The sequence below is a fragment of the Parasteatoda tepidariorum genome, chromosome 4 (assembly GCF_982258835.1).
Source record: "Parasteatoda tepidariorum strain Cologne lab strain chromosome 4, Ptep-v5.0, whole genome shotgun sequence".
NCBI lineage: Eukaryota > Metazoa > Arthropoda > Arachnida > Araneae > Theridiidae > Parasteatoda > Parasteatoda tepidariorum.
This window is the reverse complement of record NC_141758.1, coordinates 99,424,806-99,442,803: the sequence shown is the minus strand read 5'-3', so window position 1 is coordinate 99,442,803 and position 17,998 is coordinate 99,424,806. Positions and strand designations below refer to the sequence as shown.

General features: G+C 28.1%; 1 protein-coding gene across 6 annotated transcripts in view; it reads left to right on the top strand.

Moving 5' to 3' along the window:
* Positions 1-17,998, top strand: part of step (cytohesin steppke) — a 44,897-nt gene that overhangs the window by 14,304 nt on the left and 12,595 nt on the right. For 4 of the 6 annotated variants that reach the window (XM_087161803.1, XM_087161802.1, XM_087161800.1 and 1 more), the window contains exons 2-7: positions 7,974-8,047; positions 10,785-10,849; positions 10,940-11,006; positions 11,818-11,936; positions 12,838-12,918; positions 13,797-13,909. In XM_087161803.1, coding sequence (XP_087017929.1) covers positions 7,974-8,047; positions 10,785-10,849; positions 10,940-11,006; positions 11,818-11,936; positions 12,838-12,918; positions 13,797-13,909 — 519 coding nt within the window. Of the gene's footprint in view, positions 1-7,537; positions 7,825-7,973; positions 8,048-10,784; positions 10,850-10,939; positions 11,007-11,817; positions 11,937-12,837; positions 12,919-13,796; positions 13,910-17,998 lie in introns of those variants that run through there. The other 2 variants (XM_087161805.1, XM_087161804.1) reach the window with 2 other exon arrangements.

The following is a 17,998-nucleotide window of genomic DNA, read 5'->3' as shown; positions in this document are numbered from 1 at the left end:
TTTAAACTTTTTTTTTTAATATTTGACTTCTTTGGGTCCGAAAGATGTGTAAAAAAATTATGGTCGGAACTACCAAAATATGGAAAATTTTACCCTGAATCTGGCTTTATGGCTACACCAAAACCTGGGTGATTTTCACCGAAACTCTTTGGTAGTGATTTTAGTAATGTTAAGAATGAAAAATGGTTTTATAATATGTGATAATGTTTGCTAAAAAAGTTAAAATTAGGTAATTTTATCGTGATACCTTAGATCAAATGAATGGTTTAAATACCGTATATTTTGGTTTTCATTACCAGAACTATAATGTTTTTTTCCTTAAAAAAAATGTCATTATTGTACAGTACAGTACAGTTAATTTTACCGTGTAAAATTTTTTAAATTTAATTACTGCGAAATTGTAAAAAAAAAGAGAAGTTTTTATTTTATTTTTACAGTCATAAAAATTCAAAACAGCAGAATATTATTTTTTACTGCGATAAGTTTTTTTAAAAATTTAAAAAAAACGGTATTTTATCAGTATTAACTATTTAATTACTTCAAAACTAATTCGATATTTAAACAAAGTGTGACGAGTTTCAGACATAAGATAGCGTACTTGCGAAATAATAATAATAAATAAATAAAAATGTATATATAAATATATATTATTAAAAAAGAAATCTTCCTGAGACGTAGAATTATAATCATCAATGACATTCTGATATCAGAATGTTTAATTCATGTCTTTATATCAAATAAATTTCTCTAGAAAAGGGCAAAATCTCACATCGTTCTATCTGGTAGTTTATGAATTATGGAAAATATAAGAATTGTGGAATAAATACGTGAAATGATATATATATATATATATATATATATATATATATATATATATATATATATATATATATATATATATATATATATATATATATATATATATATATATATATATATATATATATATATATATATCTTCGCTATTTAAAAAAGTTAAATAAAGGTGTACTGACAAATCTTATTTGCTTTTTCTATTAAAAAGAGAGAGAGAGAGAGAGAGAATGGAATTTCGTCGTAAGTGCCGACTGGCCAGGCGAAATTTGCGGAATGGCCAGGCAAACTTTCGCAAATCGTGAAATATTTGGGAGGTCACAGCGACCCCTGGGTGCAAAAAAAAAAAAAAAAGAAAGAAAGAAAAAAGCTCGGTCAAAGTTATTGAAATTTATATAGCTTTAATTATAAAGTATTTTATAATATCGTTTTCTTTTTTCCCCAATGCCAAGCAAAATCCATGGATTACATGTAATCGATGATGTATCATGGATAACAGTGTATGGAGTCTAGGGCCTTCTTCACTAAACCTCTCAAAAGTTATAGTTTCGATGGGATTGATATAAATTTAAGGTTTGCTGCCCATTGCTGAAAAAAAAAAATTTAAAATAAGTGTTTACGAGCCGCGATGTTCGCCTTCCAATAAGGTGATCCGGGTTCGAAGTCCAGCGATGGCTGGTCGATACGAATCCCCATCCAGCTTTCACCTACCACAGTGTTGACGTGAAATATTCTCAGTGGTAGACGGATCATGGGTTAGAGTCCCTTTGCCGGCAGGCTAACCGCGGGAGGTTCTCGTGGTCTTCCTGTACATGTAATGCAAATGCGGGTGAGTTCTATAAAAAAAGTCCTCCACGAAGTCAAATTTCTCCCAATACTTGATTCAGGAGTTCCCTTGTCTTCTGGATTGGGTTCAAAATTGCAAGACTGCGCAGCTGAACATTCGTAGTCGTAAACCCAAAAATTGGGTCGGCTGTTCAACGACGGTTATTAGATAAAATAAGTGTTTACGCCTCCGTGTCGTTACTAAAAGCGACAATTTTGAAACCAATTGAATTTATTTATTAGTAAAAGTCTACTCCTATTATTATTTTTCTTATTAATTTATTTATGATTAATAAAGTTATACTAAAAAATTTTTTATCCGGGTTTTTTTTCCGCCCCCTGTTGACTCTTAGCCCTTAAAATTTGGGGTTAGCCTATTTACAATCTGTAAAAATTTTAGTCTCAATAGTTAGATCAGAAAAGCGGTAGAATGTTTCTGAATATTAATTTCACTTTTTACGCATTGTGCTCGTAGCTCTTCAACGATTCACAACTTTCTTGCTCATAAATTCGTTTATCTGATGTAGTTCCACGTAAAAAATTATTTCTAATAAATATATATTTTAATTTGTTTATTTTATTTAATATTGGTCAAAATATTTTTCGAATTGTAAGGCGTATAAAATTTTAAAATTATTTTAAATTATGACATTTTAAGTTGCAAAATGTAACCGTATTCAATTAATTAATTTTAGATTTATAAAACTTAAAAGAAAAGTCTTATTTTTTAATTTTTTTTCTCGAGAACAATTAACCCGATTTGATCAAATTTTGTAATTTGTCACTTGAAGTTTCATAGTTTTATTTTTAAATGCTGTAAATACTTGTTTATATTATAATTCATAATAATTAACTTATAATTTTTTCGATAATTTTTGTATAAAATAAAAATAATAATTATGAAACTACATGATTTTTATCTTTGGTATACTAGTATGTTTTACCTGATCAAAAACTTCATTCGCTTCAAAAATACAAAAAAAGGATATAACAGTTGACACGTTTTAAGCCCTTCAAAAATTAGCACCCATTTTCAAGACTTGACAGACTTGCATGTTTGTGTGCAAAAAATTTTCGATCTGTTTAAAAAGCTGTTTAAATAGGGTGAAAAGTTTAAAATATCATTTAGAGGCTATGATTTTCGATTGAAACTATTAGAAAGAGCTGTATTTTCCAGATTACGGTTAGGCTATCTGTTGGGGGGAGGGGAACGACGTTTTTGCGTCTGATTTCGTAACTTTATAAATACAGGGTACGTAGCGTTTTTAAAAAGTGCTTATTTTTGTTTTGCGTTTTTTAAAAGCCCTTAAATGTGCTTTTTTTTTATTTGGGGTTTGTAAACAGTACTTAATTTTCTATCTTTACAAAAGAGATATTTTCTCAGGCGTGTCGATTGTCGTTCTAAATTACAAAAAAATGTATGGTTTTCTGAATTTTCTCTGCAATATTTATCAGAAACTAGTTAATTCATCATTGTTATGTAAAGTTTTTGAAAATGTTTTTGAATTTTATTCGTCTTATGTTTATTAATTAAAAACTTTAAACGGTAGAAAAAAATAATTTTTATTACCGCACAGATCCTAATTATGATTTTTATTTATTTATTTATATTTTTTTTTTGGTAAGTGATTAAAAATATTTTTTGAATGCTTAAAAAGTATTTAAAGGGTACTTATTTTTTGTTGAAAAATCTGACTGCGCACCCTGAAATAGCATGCTTGAACAGGGTGCGTAGCGTTTTTAAAAAGTGCTTAAAGGTGCTTATTTTCAATTTTTAAAAGCCCTTAAAGCTGTTTTTTTCACTGGGTGTTTTTAAAAAGTGCTTAATTTTCCTTCTTTCAAAATAAGATTTTTCCTTTACTATGTTGATTTTCACTTCAAATTATGCAAAAAGACACAGTTCACATGATTCTATTCAACGTTTTTACAATTAATTCTACCCCAATCTATTTCGGCGTATTGTCAGTCCGTAGCGCATGGAAACGCCATTCATTTTAAAATTTCGTGATTTTTGACAATTGTCAAAAACAATGCCAAAAGGTTCTTTGACATGACGGTTAAAACAAGATAAAACTATCAATTGTCAAAAACTTTCCAACCTTGCCTATTTACAATTTTTTAAAGTGCTTAAAAATATTTTTGAGTGCTTGAAAAGTGCTTAAAAGGTGCTTGTTTTTTGTTGAGTAATTTGGCTACGCACCCAGTTGAAGTCAACCCTTTGTACAATTTAGATTGGCACTCAGTACGCGAAAGTTCAATCATTAGAAGAAAAATTATTCAGGGAGATATCTTTTTTTTCCTTCCCCCGTCTCACTGAACATTATTTCAATGGAATTCAATGTAATTTCTTTTCAGCAAAGAGTCTCTCTTGTATAGCGTGAAAGGGCTCATTAATCTGCTTCGAAAATGATGATGGGCTGGCAAATTCCGGATGTCCACATTTTCATTGTGAAATCCCCCCCACACACCCTAACGAACTTCCGCTCATTTTCTTTCTTTCGTTTCTTTATCCCCAAGAGGTCAACTTTTGTAATCGCGCTTTCTTCCATCCTTATTATCAGTATGCAATACGTGCTATGAAGAAGTGACTAATTTATGTGAATTAGTTTGTTGTATTAAATACACATGACATGCTTCCGAGTTTTTTTTTTCTTCTTTAAAAAAAAGAAAGATCTATCTATCTATCTATCTATCTATCTATCTATCTATCTATCTATCTATCTATCTATCTATCTATCTATCTATATATATATATATATATATATATATATATATATATATCGCAACATAAATAAGTACGAAAAGGACAAAAAGAAGAAAAAAAAACAAGAAAATTAAGAAAAACAAAGCCCTTCTTTTTGCTGATATAATAATGCAAGCTGATGAAAAGATTCTATCTTTTATTTTTAGGAATTTTTTTAAATAATTTTACGGATTTTTTTTCCAGTTTTTTATTTTTATTATTTTTATTTTTCCCTTTTTTCATTGTTCTGTAATTTTTTCCATGTTTTCATATATGTTTCCTTGTGTTTTCAATGTTTTCATGTTTATATATTATCTACTTTTTTTCCGGCTATTTTTTTAAAAATAATTTTAATATTTTTAAAAATATTTTATTTTAATAAATTTTCTTCTTCTTTTTACATTAATCTTTATAATTTTCCATGTTTTCTCTATATTTTAACTTATTTTATGAGTTCTATATATTTGCAACTTATTATGCGCAGTTATTAATTTTCTTCGTTTTTAATTTAACGCCTGGAAGAAATCGGTTCAAAACGAGCAAATCATGTTTGTTTGTTTTTTAAATAATACTAGTTCATTTTCTAAAATTATTAAAATTGCATAGTTAAATACCAACCTTATTAATTATACCTCTCACTATTGTATTCATATATTATTCTTTGGCTGTGTTGTTTATACAATGTAAGAATGCACTTCTTTTTGCTGATATAATTGTCTGAGCTGATGAAGTGATTAGTATATCTTTTCTTTATTTTGTTTTCTGGCTTCTTAATATTTTTTTTATAATAAATACTTTTAGAAATATTTTATTTTAATGAGTTTTCTTCTCTTATTATTAATCTTTATTATTTTCCTTGTTTTCTCTATATTTTATTTATGACCTCTATATATTTGCAGCTTATCCGCTTTTCTTTATTTTATTCGTTTTTTTTTCTCTTTTCTTTTTGTCTTTATTGTGCCATATATACATACACGGGGGGCTTGGAAAAATAATGGAAGCACTTCGTTACTAACACATTTTTTGATATTTTTCCAAAAATATTTAGAAAATCAGTTAATAAATTTAGAAGTGCGATTTCTCATACATATCAATTATATCTCATACAATGATTTCCCATAAAGCTTTTTTAGCTTTAGGGGCCAACAATAAATTACAAACTTAAAAAAATGTTTTTTAACACCCTATGTCATAAAATTGATCTAACGCATAAAATGTAATAATATATTTGTAACTTATTTATATTATTTTGGTTATTATATTCAATAATTGCCAAAATTTTGTAAACCTAACTTAAATATTTATGGAGGACATTTTTATAAAAAAAAACTAATTTTTTTGTCTTACGTTTTTTTTTTTTGAGAAATATAATATTGAGAATAACTTTGAAAATATTCAATAAAATTAAACAAAACACTTAGATAAATTTAGGATTTATTATAAAATTATTGCTTTAAAATTTGAAAAAAATTCGTTAAAAAATGTGTAAGATAAGAGCAATTAAAGTGGTTCTTTTATACCGCTCACGCTCCGAAAACTTTTTGAAAAACATTTTCTTAATTTTGTAGTGAATCGTATTTGGGAACTAATAATTAAAGTGTGATTCCAATATCTAAAAAAATTATAAAACTTCTAGCATTTTTCAAAGTAATTTTTTTTCTCTCTTAATGAAAGCTTAAGATGATAAGGAGTTTTCCCACAAATTTCATTTTGTTCTATTAAACAAGTTTTATTAAAAATGTCACCGGCATTGTTGAGGATCATCCTCCATAAAAGTAACTTTTTTTCGCATGTTTCATTTCCTAATATCATCAAACTTTGTTGTCAGGAGAATTATTAGAAGGATATTATCATTAGTTAATAAATCTTGTTTTGGTGTACAAAATGAAATTTGAGAAAAAACCCTTATTATTTTGAGCTTTCTTATATAAAGAATTAAAAAACTACTTTGAAAACTGCTTGAAACTTGTAACAAATTAAAAATATGAATGCCAAGATTTATGTCTAGTAACATGTAATCTGTATTTCTCTCTCTTTCTTTCGATTGACATCTACTCAATCGTGAATTTATAAAATAAACATCTATTGGCAAAAAAAAAAAAAAAAAAAAATATATATATATAATTTTTCTATAAGTATAAATAAATTGTCAATATTTTAAACAGAAAATTTGGAAAGAGGCACTAAAAAGCATTTAAATTTACAATAACACTCAAACAAATACAAATTAAAAAGAAAAAAGAACTCGTTAAAATTATGATACAAAATGGTCACAAAGAGCTTATACGCTTCGCGAACTTATACCTTTATACAATCTTTGATGGCCTATCAGCAGTATCAGCTCGTCAAATTTAAACTCTGTAGTTGCATTTAAGCTGGCAGTTGATCATTAATAACTCTCTTGAACTAATTGTCAAATCTGTTTTTTTTTTTTTTTAATTCCGTTGTACACCGTTTACTTTTTTCTACACACCATCGTAATTTCAAGCTTCTAAGCCTTTTAAATTTTGAGCGGCAGAACAAAATGTAACGTTAAGAGAAAAAATTAGAAGAATTCTTTTCAAAATAACTTTCGAACAAATTTATATTTTTAATTTTTTTTTAAAACTGAGAAGTACCTGTGTGAAGTTTATAAATCAAATGTGTCTCTTTAAGCGAACATGCTAAATTTAAACTCTATAGTTGCATTTCTGCGGTCTGTATTGTATTTTTCCAATTGGTCTCTAGAAGAACAAATTTTTTATTCCATCGTAATCTCTGTACATTTTTCTACACACCTTAGTAATTTCAAATTTATAAAATAAAAGAATTGTAGTTTTTGCGCAGCAAAACAAAATGTAACGGTAAATTAAACACCCGAAACAGCAGCTCCAGTCCCTGCGATTTTTTACCTTAAATTGCAGGACATTAATACTGGATCTAATTTTTTCCACTCAGAAAAATAATTTCGAGGACATTTTTTTATTTGCTTTCTATTAAATTTTTTAAGGACTTAATTTTTTTTAAGGGTAAAAGAAAAAAAAAAAGATTTATTGATAAGTTTGTTACAAATTTTCCGGATCCCATCCCCTATTACGCCACCGGGCCGGAAACGAATTAGCTTACGTCATTTCCATCACAGAACACAAAATGCTTCCCCCAAGACCTATATTCCCCCTTCTCACCAAAAAGACTATTCCGTTTCGGACGCCCTCTTGCGGCGAAACGTCATTCTGATTATTTTATTGATGAGGTAAGACGTGTTGCGTAGGTGTGTTGTTGTTGTTGAAACGTAGGTGTTGTTCAATGATGTCTGTTTAGTTTCGAATTTAATGTTTACCTGAAAGATAGTTGGATAGTATTTCTTACTATTACTTGTCAGCCCTCTTTCCTTTTCCACTTAAAAAGTTCAATGATTTGAGTGTTGTGCTGTCCAGTAAAAATGGGTGTCCAATCCGCATCAGGTATTTTGATGGAAATAAGAAAGATTTTTTCCCCGTTTCTTTGTTTTGCTGCTTTTATTATAAATAAAACTGTTTAATTTATATGATTTTTAGAAATGTAGCTTTTTTCCTTCTAAGAAAAAGTATAAAACAAAATCTTTCCATTGCAGATTTGACCCCGGAGGAACAACAATTATTATCGGATATACGACGTAGAAAAGAGGAATTACTACGCGAGATCCAAGTATGTTTTTATATATAATTTTTTTTCTACTTTTCATTGAATATTTCATGTTACTTTTCTTACAATCACAAATAAGTAAGGAATGCCCGCAAGCTTGAAGATTTTATGACCTAATTTAACAACACTGTTCGTTCTCTAAACTGAATGCCTATTACTCATCTGAAGCCTGCAATAAACTAGGATTCCGACCACAAACCTATGAATAAATAATATCATAATGAATTACTAACGAAATAAGTATGTTGTATTTGAGTTTGTAATTAATTAATTGAATTATTGATTTAATGACAGAAATATATTATTACATGTAATTCATTAAATGAGAAATATTTGTTATTTTTCTTTTCATTATTCAAAAGACTGATTTTATATCGTTATGTAACAGGGAATTTGAAAATCACCTGAAATAACAGGAAATTTTGAGTTTTTCTTTAAAAACTGGGAAAATACAGGGAATTTTGTCTTTTATTTTAATCTTTTAAAAAATGGTAACCATTCAAAGTGCTATGTATGGAATATTTAAGAATGATACTTCTGCTTTATTAAACTAGTTCATTTACTATAACATTATTTGTTTTAAGTATATGCTAAGATGTTCCTCTTTTCTTTAAGTTTTTTCAGCAATTATAACTAGCATAGTTATAATTGCTGAATACAGCTCATTCAATATCACAGTGATTGTGTTTTTCCTCTTAACCCTGTGGCAGAATTTTTTCGGACTCTCTGTGACATACCTTTCTAATACTTTCTAATCTTTCTTACTTCTTAATCTTTCTGCGAGATATTTAACAATATAAAATATACAAACTTTAAAATAACTATAGTTGAAGCTTCAAAAAAAATTAAATAAATAAATAAAATAATTTTTCAAAAAAAAAATGTTTTTAATTGAATATGGTTTTTTTTTTAAATTCTAATATTATGGGCGATATTCTCTCATTTTGTCGAAACATAACACACTAATTATTTCCTTTTTCGCATTTTATAATTCATCATCACATTAAAAAAATAAAATCTTAAAATCTGTAGCAGTAGCTGCCAATAAAAAAGATAGAAGACGAAATCACGCGAATCGAACTTTTCAAAAAGTGGTTACTAAATGCGTGTTTTCATTTTGAGATTTAGTTGTTGTGATAAATAATATCGGATTTTAAAAGCTATGTGGAAATCAGTTGTAACAACTGTATGAAAATTAAAACGAAAATTTCCACAGAAAAGAAAACCAAATTTTTTACTTCATTATTCACCAATGAGAATAGAGAAATCACAATCATTTTTTTATTACCACTCCGATGTGCGAGAAAGGCATCTTTTGAATATAATTATGAAGAAAAGATAAAATATTTCGAAAATTTCTGCAGAAAGGAAAAGCAAAAATTTTTATTTCCCGAAGGAAAAATCCTTCTGCAAAAACTCAGTAACGTTCTGCGACAATGTCACCGTGTCACCTCTTAATATATTGTGCATAATATGGACAGAGAAAACAAGGGAAATTTTTTTTACCAATTTGAGTGGCAGCCTTACGAATAATACTTAAAGTAGACGAACTGCACCATATAATTTTATGTCCCAGTGGCTGTTGGCGTGAAAAAATTTGGAAACGCAAGATCTCCCGGATTCAGCTTTTATTATGTAAAGTCTATGGATGGCCTATCCTTTATTAAAATAATTTTGTTGTTTAAGAATATCGTTATCATTAAAAATAAATAAAGAAAGAAACATTACTTTTTCAGTCAACAAGAATGTTATAACTTTTTAACAGTATTAAATTTTGTAATATTGCCTTTGAAACTCAAGTCACTTTCTGTCTCTGAGAAGGAAGGAATATGACTGTCTTCATTAAGTTCATCTATTATCATTAAGTTCACCTAGAAAAATCATGTAATTGTAATTTTTATTACTGCTCTTCCTAGTTGGTCTTCTTCCTCCTCAAATACATGTATCTATTTTAACCTCTTTTTCAGAAGTATTTATTTTTCTCTCATTACCTTTTTGATGAACTGTTTTAGCTGATTGTTTATTTTTATTTACAAATTTTTAATTCATTGTGAAAGCTACATTTTGTTAATTCATGCTTTCTAAATCAATTAGTCTTGGCGACTTCCGGGCAGCATTAATTCCCGCTAGAAACTAAAAAAAACACAAACATTTATATTTTATCTTTTTAAAAATTTTCAAGTGTAAAATCTAGTTGGAACCTTGGTGATTGTAGTTCGGTTGATAATCTTCTCTTAAAATTTCTTTTTGAAAGACAAAACTGTCTCCTATGCATTTTGATTCGCAAGATATTCTACGATAACCTCCTTTTACGTTTATAATCCTTGTCAACATTGAAGTGAAAAAATCTTCACACAAGAAATGGCTAATTAGTATTTAAGTAGCTACGATTATTCACTATATTGAAACATAGTAAATTACAATTAAAAAAGTTTGATCAAAAGTATTAAAACCTATTTGATTGATATAAGTAATATAAAAAGGTTAAAAAGAGATTGTATACTTCAAATTTCATCAGTAAAGCAAACTGGTTTTTATGGCTTACATACCACCTTACTCACCAGTTGTATAGCAGATTTTGACATAAGTTTAAATTTTCTATGTTTAAATGTTCTGATATGTGTTTCTTTTTTCATTATTTTTGACAAGTATTCAAATATACATACACTGTGTGGTTGTTTCGGAACACCCTGTATAATTTTGCATAATTGCTCATTAATATGTAATCTTATTCTTTAAGCAATTGAAGGATGAAATTACTGAAGTCACTGCTGAAATGGAGAGGCTGGAAGCACAAGATGAATGGTAAGTATTTTATTTTTTAATTTAATTTTACATTTTATTTTTTAATGTCAAAAGTATATCTTTTCACAAGTATATCTTTTCATTTTTTAGCAAAAGCAATACTAAAGCAAAACAGCTTTCAACGGGTAAAAAGAAATTCAATATGGACCCGAAAAAAGTATGTTGACCTTTTTTTGTTTAGTTTATTCTTTATCAGGGTTGGAGTTTTTGTCTTCAAAAAAGGGTTTTTGCCAGGACAGTGGCAAAAACTGGGAAAAACCGGCAAAAACCAAATTATCTAAATTGCTGATTAAATATTATTACAAAATACTTGAAACAAATTTACATCAATCATAAGGAATAATAATTTTGATACATTACATGAAAAAATTATTTAACATATTAATTATTAATATAAGGGTAATAGGTTTTAAAAGATTGAAAGTTTTTGATCTCTTTTCATTTTAGAATCCTAAAATAAATGTTTTTTTACAAATAAATAAATATTATTATTTGTACAATATTATTATTTATTATAAAAAATTATTATTTGTACAATAATTAACTACACATGTTGATAGATATTTTATGCTTTAAATTATAGTTATATTAATTTAAAATAAGTTCATTTCAATGGAAATAAGAGAATAATCACAAATTTTTCAATCAATAATGTTTTAAACTACTAAAATGATATATTATTACATTATCATTTAATTATGGAATAATAATTTTGTTAATTTTTTTGTAATTATTTATATTCATAGTATATATTTCAATTTTAGGAATAATTTTGTATCAAAAATGTGTTTTTGTCCTCTCATCTTGGAAAATATAAGTTTTTGCCAATTTGCTTGGCAAAAACCTGTTTTTGCCAGGACAGTTTTTACCGGTATTTACCATGGTTTTTTCCACCTGCGGCAAAATCTTGCCAGCCCTGTTCTTTATGTTATTGTGTTGCAATTCCCTCATTAATGTATTTTCTTTAGGGAATCGAATACTTGATCGAGCATGGTCTACTGAAAGACACAGCTGAAGATGTTGCGCAGTTTCTGTACAAAGGAGAAGGTTTAAATAAGACTGCTATAGGAGATTATCTTGGTGAAAGGTATTATATTAATAAAATTAACTTAAGCTTCATTCAATTTTATTCTTTTATCATTTAAAAGCTCAATTGTATGTAGTCCTTTCAACTTTTCTTGAGTTTATTTTGTTTGAAATTTATGCCGCATAAAATTTGACAAAGGAAATTTATATTGTCCTGTGAGCAATGGACAACTAGATCTAATGTTATTTTTTAGCATGCCACTTTTTCAAGAATTGAAAACTTAAAACAATTTAAAAAATGCTGCTGTTATTAATCTTGTGAAGCACTTCTCAGAATATGGTAAACTTACAAGGTTCATTTCTATGGGAAAAACTATGAGAAAAATAATATGGTATGCTGTGTTTTTTTAAAATTTTTTTTCAGTTATTTGCTTTAGTCAGTATTAGAATCACAGAGTAGCATATTTCATCTTAGTTTTAATAATTTTTCCATTCTTTGTATTATAATTATTCATTTTACTAACTTATAGATACAGATTAACAAGGTAAATTAATAGATACATAAGGTAATTTGATAGATTCAGGTTAATAAACTCGTGAGACAACTTCTACGGATTAGTTATCTTTTTGTTACTGGACCTTACCTGTAAAAATTGAAAATTTACCCTGTGGACCAGCTATTAAATTTTTTTAAAATTTTTACCCTTATATTAGTGACTTATTCGAAGTTAAATCTACCAAGGTCTACAAGGTTTTCGAAGTTAAATTTACAAGGATTCTTCGAAATTATTCAGTAGGGATTCTAAAGGTGATTTTAGTTAATTTTGAATATCTGAAATTAACTATGTTTAAGTTTTCTTATCTAAATGCATTGTGTAATTTTAATTAATTTTTATTCATATTTGTTGAATGTGTTTGTGCAAGTATTTTTGTTTAAATAATTTTCTAATTTTTTATTGTAGGAATGACTTTAATATTAAAGTTTTAGATGCATTTGTAGAACTGCATGATTTCACAGATCTTATACTTGTACAGGCTCTAAGGTTAGTATTTGACTTAGTGTTTATAGTGATACTTTTAAATCTGAAATTTAACTTTTTCAATTATTGTGTAATAACTAGTACATTACACCTTTTGTTAAAATTAATAGGGAAAATTATTAGAAATTATTGAATAATGATATCATAACAGTTGAGATGTTTAACTATCTTCTTAACCTTATGTTCATTTGCGTTTGTTAAGATTGCTTAACTTTTTTACCCCTTTATTTTTATCTTAAATACTTTATATACTTGCCCATCATTAAACTTATGACTAATAAATAAATTAAAGCATTGTTTAAAAGATGTTTTTTTTTTTTTTGTCAGTGTGTCTATAAAATTTTGAATTGATTGATGCAGAATATTGACTCTCAATTTGGTTTCTAAAAGAGCTGTATGTTAAAAATGTATACTTTTTGAAAAGTGCTAGTGATAATAGAAATATTCTTAAATGTGTTACAGTACACATGCTTAGTTTTATCAGACAATGAACTTGATTTAATTTTGTAATCATCCTTTTTTTAAAAAAAAAACATAGTGGTTGGTGTTCAATCAAATTTACCATTTTTAGAATTTAATATAAATTCCTATCTGTTATGCAGGTGGGATTGTACTAAGGGGGCACCCCAGAAATCCGGGTTTTCCGCATCATCTTCCTAGTCCTAAAAATTTGGAGCAGGGCATATGATTTTTCTGGGAATATATGTTATTTACACTGACAGTCAGGTGGCTATTTTGGCTTATAGTTGGATATTGGATTTTTTAACAAAGTTATTTAATTTGAATTGTTGACACCCTGCTCTTGTTGCTTTTACTTACATTTTTATTCTCTTTAAAAAGTATTAAATAATATAACTTAAAAAAGCTGTAATGATTTTCAGACAATTTTTGTGGAGTTTCCGTCTTCCGGGAGAGGCCCAAAAAATAGATCGCATGATGGAGAAATTCGCACAACGATATTGTCAATTGAATCCTGGTGTTTTTAGTAATACAGGTATGTCTTAAGAGCCCTTCAAATACACTCTGTCCTGTCTTGTGTAGCAATTTTTTTTATAATAAAATGCCTACCTTTTATTCATGATGGCTTTAAATTCAGTTTTTTCCTTATATATTAACTGAAAATGAATTTTCGTACCTGCGAATCAATAAAGGTATTAGAGATGTGAAATAAATCATTCCTTGTAATGAGAATGGTAATATTTAATGATCTTAATCAAAGAAAATATATTTAAATAATTGTATAACATTTTGAATGAAAAAATGGGGGAAATTACCTTTTTTTTTTACAAAGAAAAATACAGATCTAAGCAAACATAATAACAGCATTAGAGTTAAGTGTATACAGTCTTTGAAAAAAGTCTCATGGTTTGAGGGAGATTGCAGTTCTTACTTCCGTGTTTAAAAGAAATCAGGGATAATTTATTCTAACAAATTTTAGCTAATTGAAGCTGAATGTTCTTCACGTGGTTATTCGTTATACTTTGTTCTTGATTTGTTGTCATGACAAATTATCGTTATCTTGTGTTTATTTGTAATAATTAATATCTATCTTTTTGCTTTTACTGTAACTATATTTAATGTGAAGGTAAATGGCGTTTCTTGTTTGAAAACCTAGAATATTTTATTGTAATTCCTTATCATATGACTGTTTTTTTAATATTCCTTGAAAACTTTCTGATTCAAAAATATAAGTTTCTAGTGCGCATAATGAAAAATCATTTCATTATGTGCCAAATCCGAATCATTGAATTTTTGGCTAATTGCAATCCGGAAGTTTCCGGAAATCAGAGGTTTGGAGGTTTCAAGAAATCATCGATCGTATTTATGTCTAAGAATTCTTGTATGTTTTATTTTAGTAATATTAAAACTAGAATTTATAATTTGCATCTCTTTCATTTGTAAATATTTTTTCTTTTAGGATAATAAGTGTGATAAGACTTAAAAGTAAACTTATACATAATTATTAATTTAAATTATGCGGCATATAATTTATTTAGAATTTTATTTTTTTAAATATCAATGATTTAAATTTATGAAGACATTAATTTTTTGAAATGCGTCGTTAATGATTTTACTCGAGAAATTTTCAGGACTTTTTAAGTTCGGCTCACAATCACCCCTGCATTAGTGTAATGAAATTTTAATGTTTTATTGCACTTAAGCATTTAAATTTTTTAAAATTCCCTATTTCATGGTGTATAGCGTTTTTAAAAAGTGCATGAAGGTGCTTATTTTCGACTTTCGTTTTTTAAAAGCCCCTAAAGTAAAGTGACCACATTTTTATTGAGACAAAGCGGGACAAATGGGATGAAATGAGAATTACATAGTCAAACTTTCAACACGCACAATATATGTATAAAAATACGAATAAATGTTTGCAATAATATTTTCAACATCAATTGGAAGTAAGAAATTGTATAGGTATAGAAGGTGCGCTGCACAACCTACTCCAACAGTGGCGTACGCAAGGGAGGGGTTTAGGGGTTTGGACACCCCCCTTGAGCTCAGACAAAATGGCAAAAATAAACATTTTAGTAGAAATTATGCGAGCTATTATTTTTTAAGACTATATATTTTTATCTGCCTTATGCCTACTTTTTTATCTCACGGTATTTCTCAGAATACTGAAAAAAACAATCACTATAATAGGGTTGTACTTTTGAAACCACTGTTATGGACTGGTTCCTTTCTGTTCTGCCAGTCGCGATAGTTTTCGAGACTGGCTGTCATTCGCGAGGTCTTTACGCGATGATTCTGGAATCTTAGACGTTCTGTCGTCTTTGAGACAATTCGAGAATTTTGGAGATGTGGTGAAAAATTATATAAAAGGGGGAACGGAGTACAATGTAAGTTTTTCTGTTGTACAGAAAACGTTTGAGAAAACGTTTCTAGCATAACGAAATCTGATGAATGTGAAAGTGGCCCTCAAAGTGTTACTTCCCACCCATATGACATTGGACTTTTTTCAGAAGATATTACATGCGAGAAGATATTACATTATGTTCTTAAACTTAAAAAATCAAATCAAAATTTAACTAAACAATGCTGTCTAAATAAAAAGACAAAATTGTCTAGATGTCTAAATTAGGGAAATAATAGTGCTTTATTACATACTCGAATTTCTTTTAGTAGCTTCAGAAAATTATGAACACCCCCTTGAAAAAATCCTGCGTACGCCACTGTACTCCAATATTTTTTTGCTTCAAATGTTCGTTAAGTTTCGTAAAAACGTTATTGATGCCTCTTCTAGCTTTTCCACAAAAATTTACGTTAGTGTTATCCGCACAATAGGCAATAATTTTATTAAATACACAAGTGGGCGACCTTTGTGCTAAAATACAAACTAAGGTAAACAACGTTAAAGAGCACAAAAATATTATTAAAGGCAGTATAATATATTTATTTAATATATTTTTTAATAATATTTTTGTGCTCTTTAACGTTGTTTACCTTAGTTTGTAATAATTTTATTGTTCAAATTATTCTTTTTTAAAATAGTACTTATTAAATCAAAAATTATTTGAGAAGTTTTATCAGGCAATGAAACAAAATCTAATATTCTAATTTTAATTCCTGTTTCTGGATCACAAAATCTAACACCTGTGGGGAAATAATTTTAAATCTTTGTGGTTGGAAGCATCAGAATATATGGATATAAATGCGCATTTTTCAAATTCTTTCTGCAATTGGGAAAACGAATATGGTGAGAAAACATTACACATAATTGCCTCGGTTTTTGTCCTTGCACATGCATATTTTTTGTCGTATAATATTTCGATCACTTGCGACGTACAATCCATTGATCCGAAACTTAGTGGTTTATGGTGAGGAAAGTAAATAGCCCTTCCGCTAATGCTAGCTGTTTTTTCGTGTCGCCAAAGCTAGCACTACGAAAAAACTGTTCCATTTTAGACGAGGAAGCGGCATTATTAAAAAATCTTTTGTGCCTCTTTGTCGCTAGATGTTTAGTAATATCGTTTCTTCCACCATGTGAGACCGAAAATTCAGCATTGCATTTACCACACCGTACCATATATATTTTGGTACTTTTAATAAATGGAAATTCTCTGCTTAGCTCTTCATTAAATTTGCATCCTCTTTTTTAACTCATCTTTTATTTTGTGGGTAAATACTAGAAATAAATAAAAAATTTACTACGAAGGCTAAAAAAGAGTATTAAATTTCACCTTATTGACCGTTACTTTGGCGACTATCGCTCAACCTTTGTCAATCAAATAATGAGTCAAACCGAACGTCAAATTGAAAACAACAAACCGCACTGTCTAACGGCAGTCCGCACTTATCTGAATTAAGCCGAGACGTAAAGACAATGATCGCACACCACCGATTAAATCTAGCTCGGTACATTGCCTAATTTAGTTTACTCTGCACGTATTTTATGTGTTTTTTTTGTATTTTTTATTTCTTTATATTCACTATAATATTTAATAAATAATAGGATTATATTTCTACAGTACATTTAAAATAAGAAATGCTGATATTTTCTAAAAAGCGGGACATTTTTGAAAATTGGCGGGACTGTCCCGCCAAAATCGGGACGTGTGGTCACTTTACCCTAAAGGTGCTTTTTTCATGGGGTGTTTTTAAAAAGTGCTTAATTTTCCCTTTTCCAAAATGATATTTTTCCTTTGCCATGGTGATTTTCGCCACAAATTATGCAAAAAGACACTTTTTGCATTGTTCTATTCAACGTTTTCACAATTCATTCAACCCTAAACTATTTTGGCATATTGTCAGTCTGTATCGTATGAAAACTTCATTCATTTTATACGATTCAAAATTTCATGATTTTTGACAACTGTCAAAAACAATGCCAAAAGGTTTTTATTTTTTTGATTTGACGGTTAAAACAAGATAAAACCGTTAATTGTCAAAAACTTAACAACCCTGCCTAATTATATTTTTTTAAAGAGCTTAAAAATAATTTTTTAGTGCTAGAAAAGTGCTTAAAAGGTGCTTATTTGGGGGGGGGCTACAGAACATATTTGTAGAACAGTTTATATGCGGATTATTTTTTAATCTTTTTTTTTAAATTTTTATTATTTTGCAAAATTTACTTAAT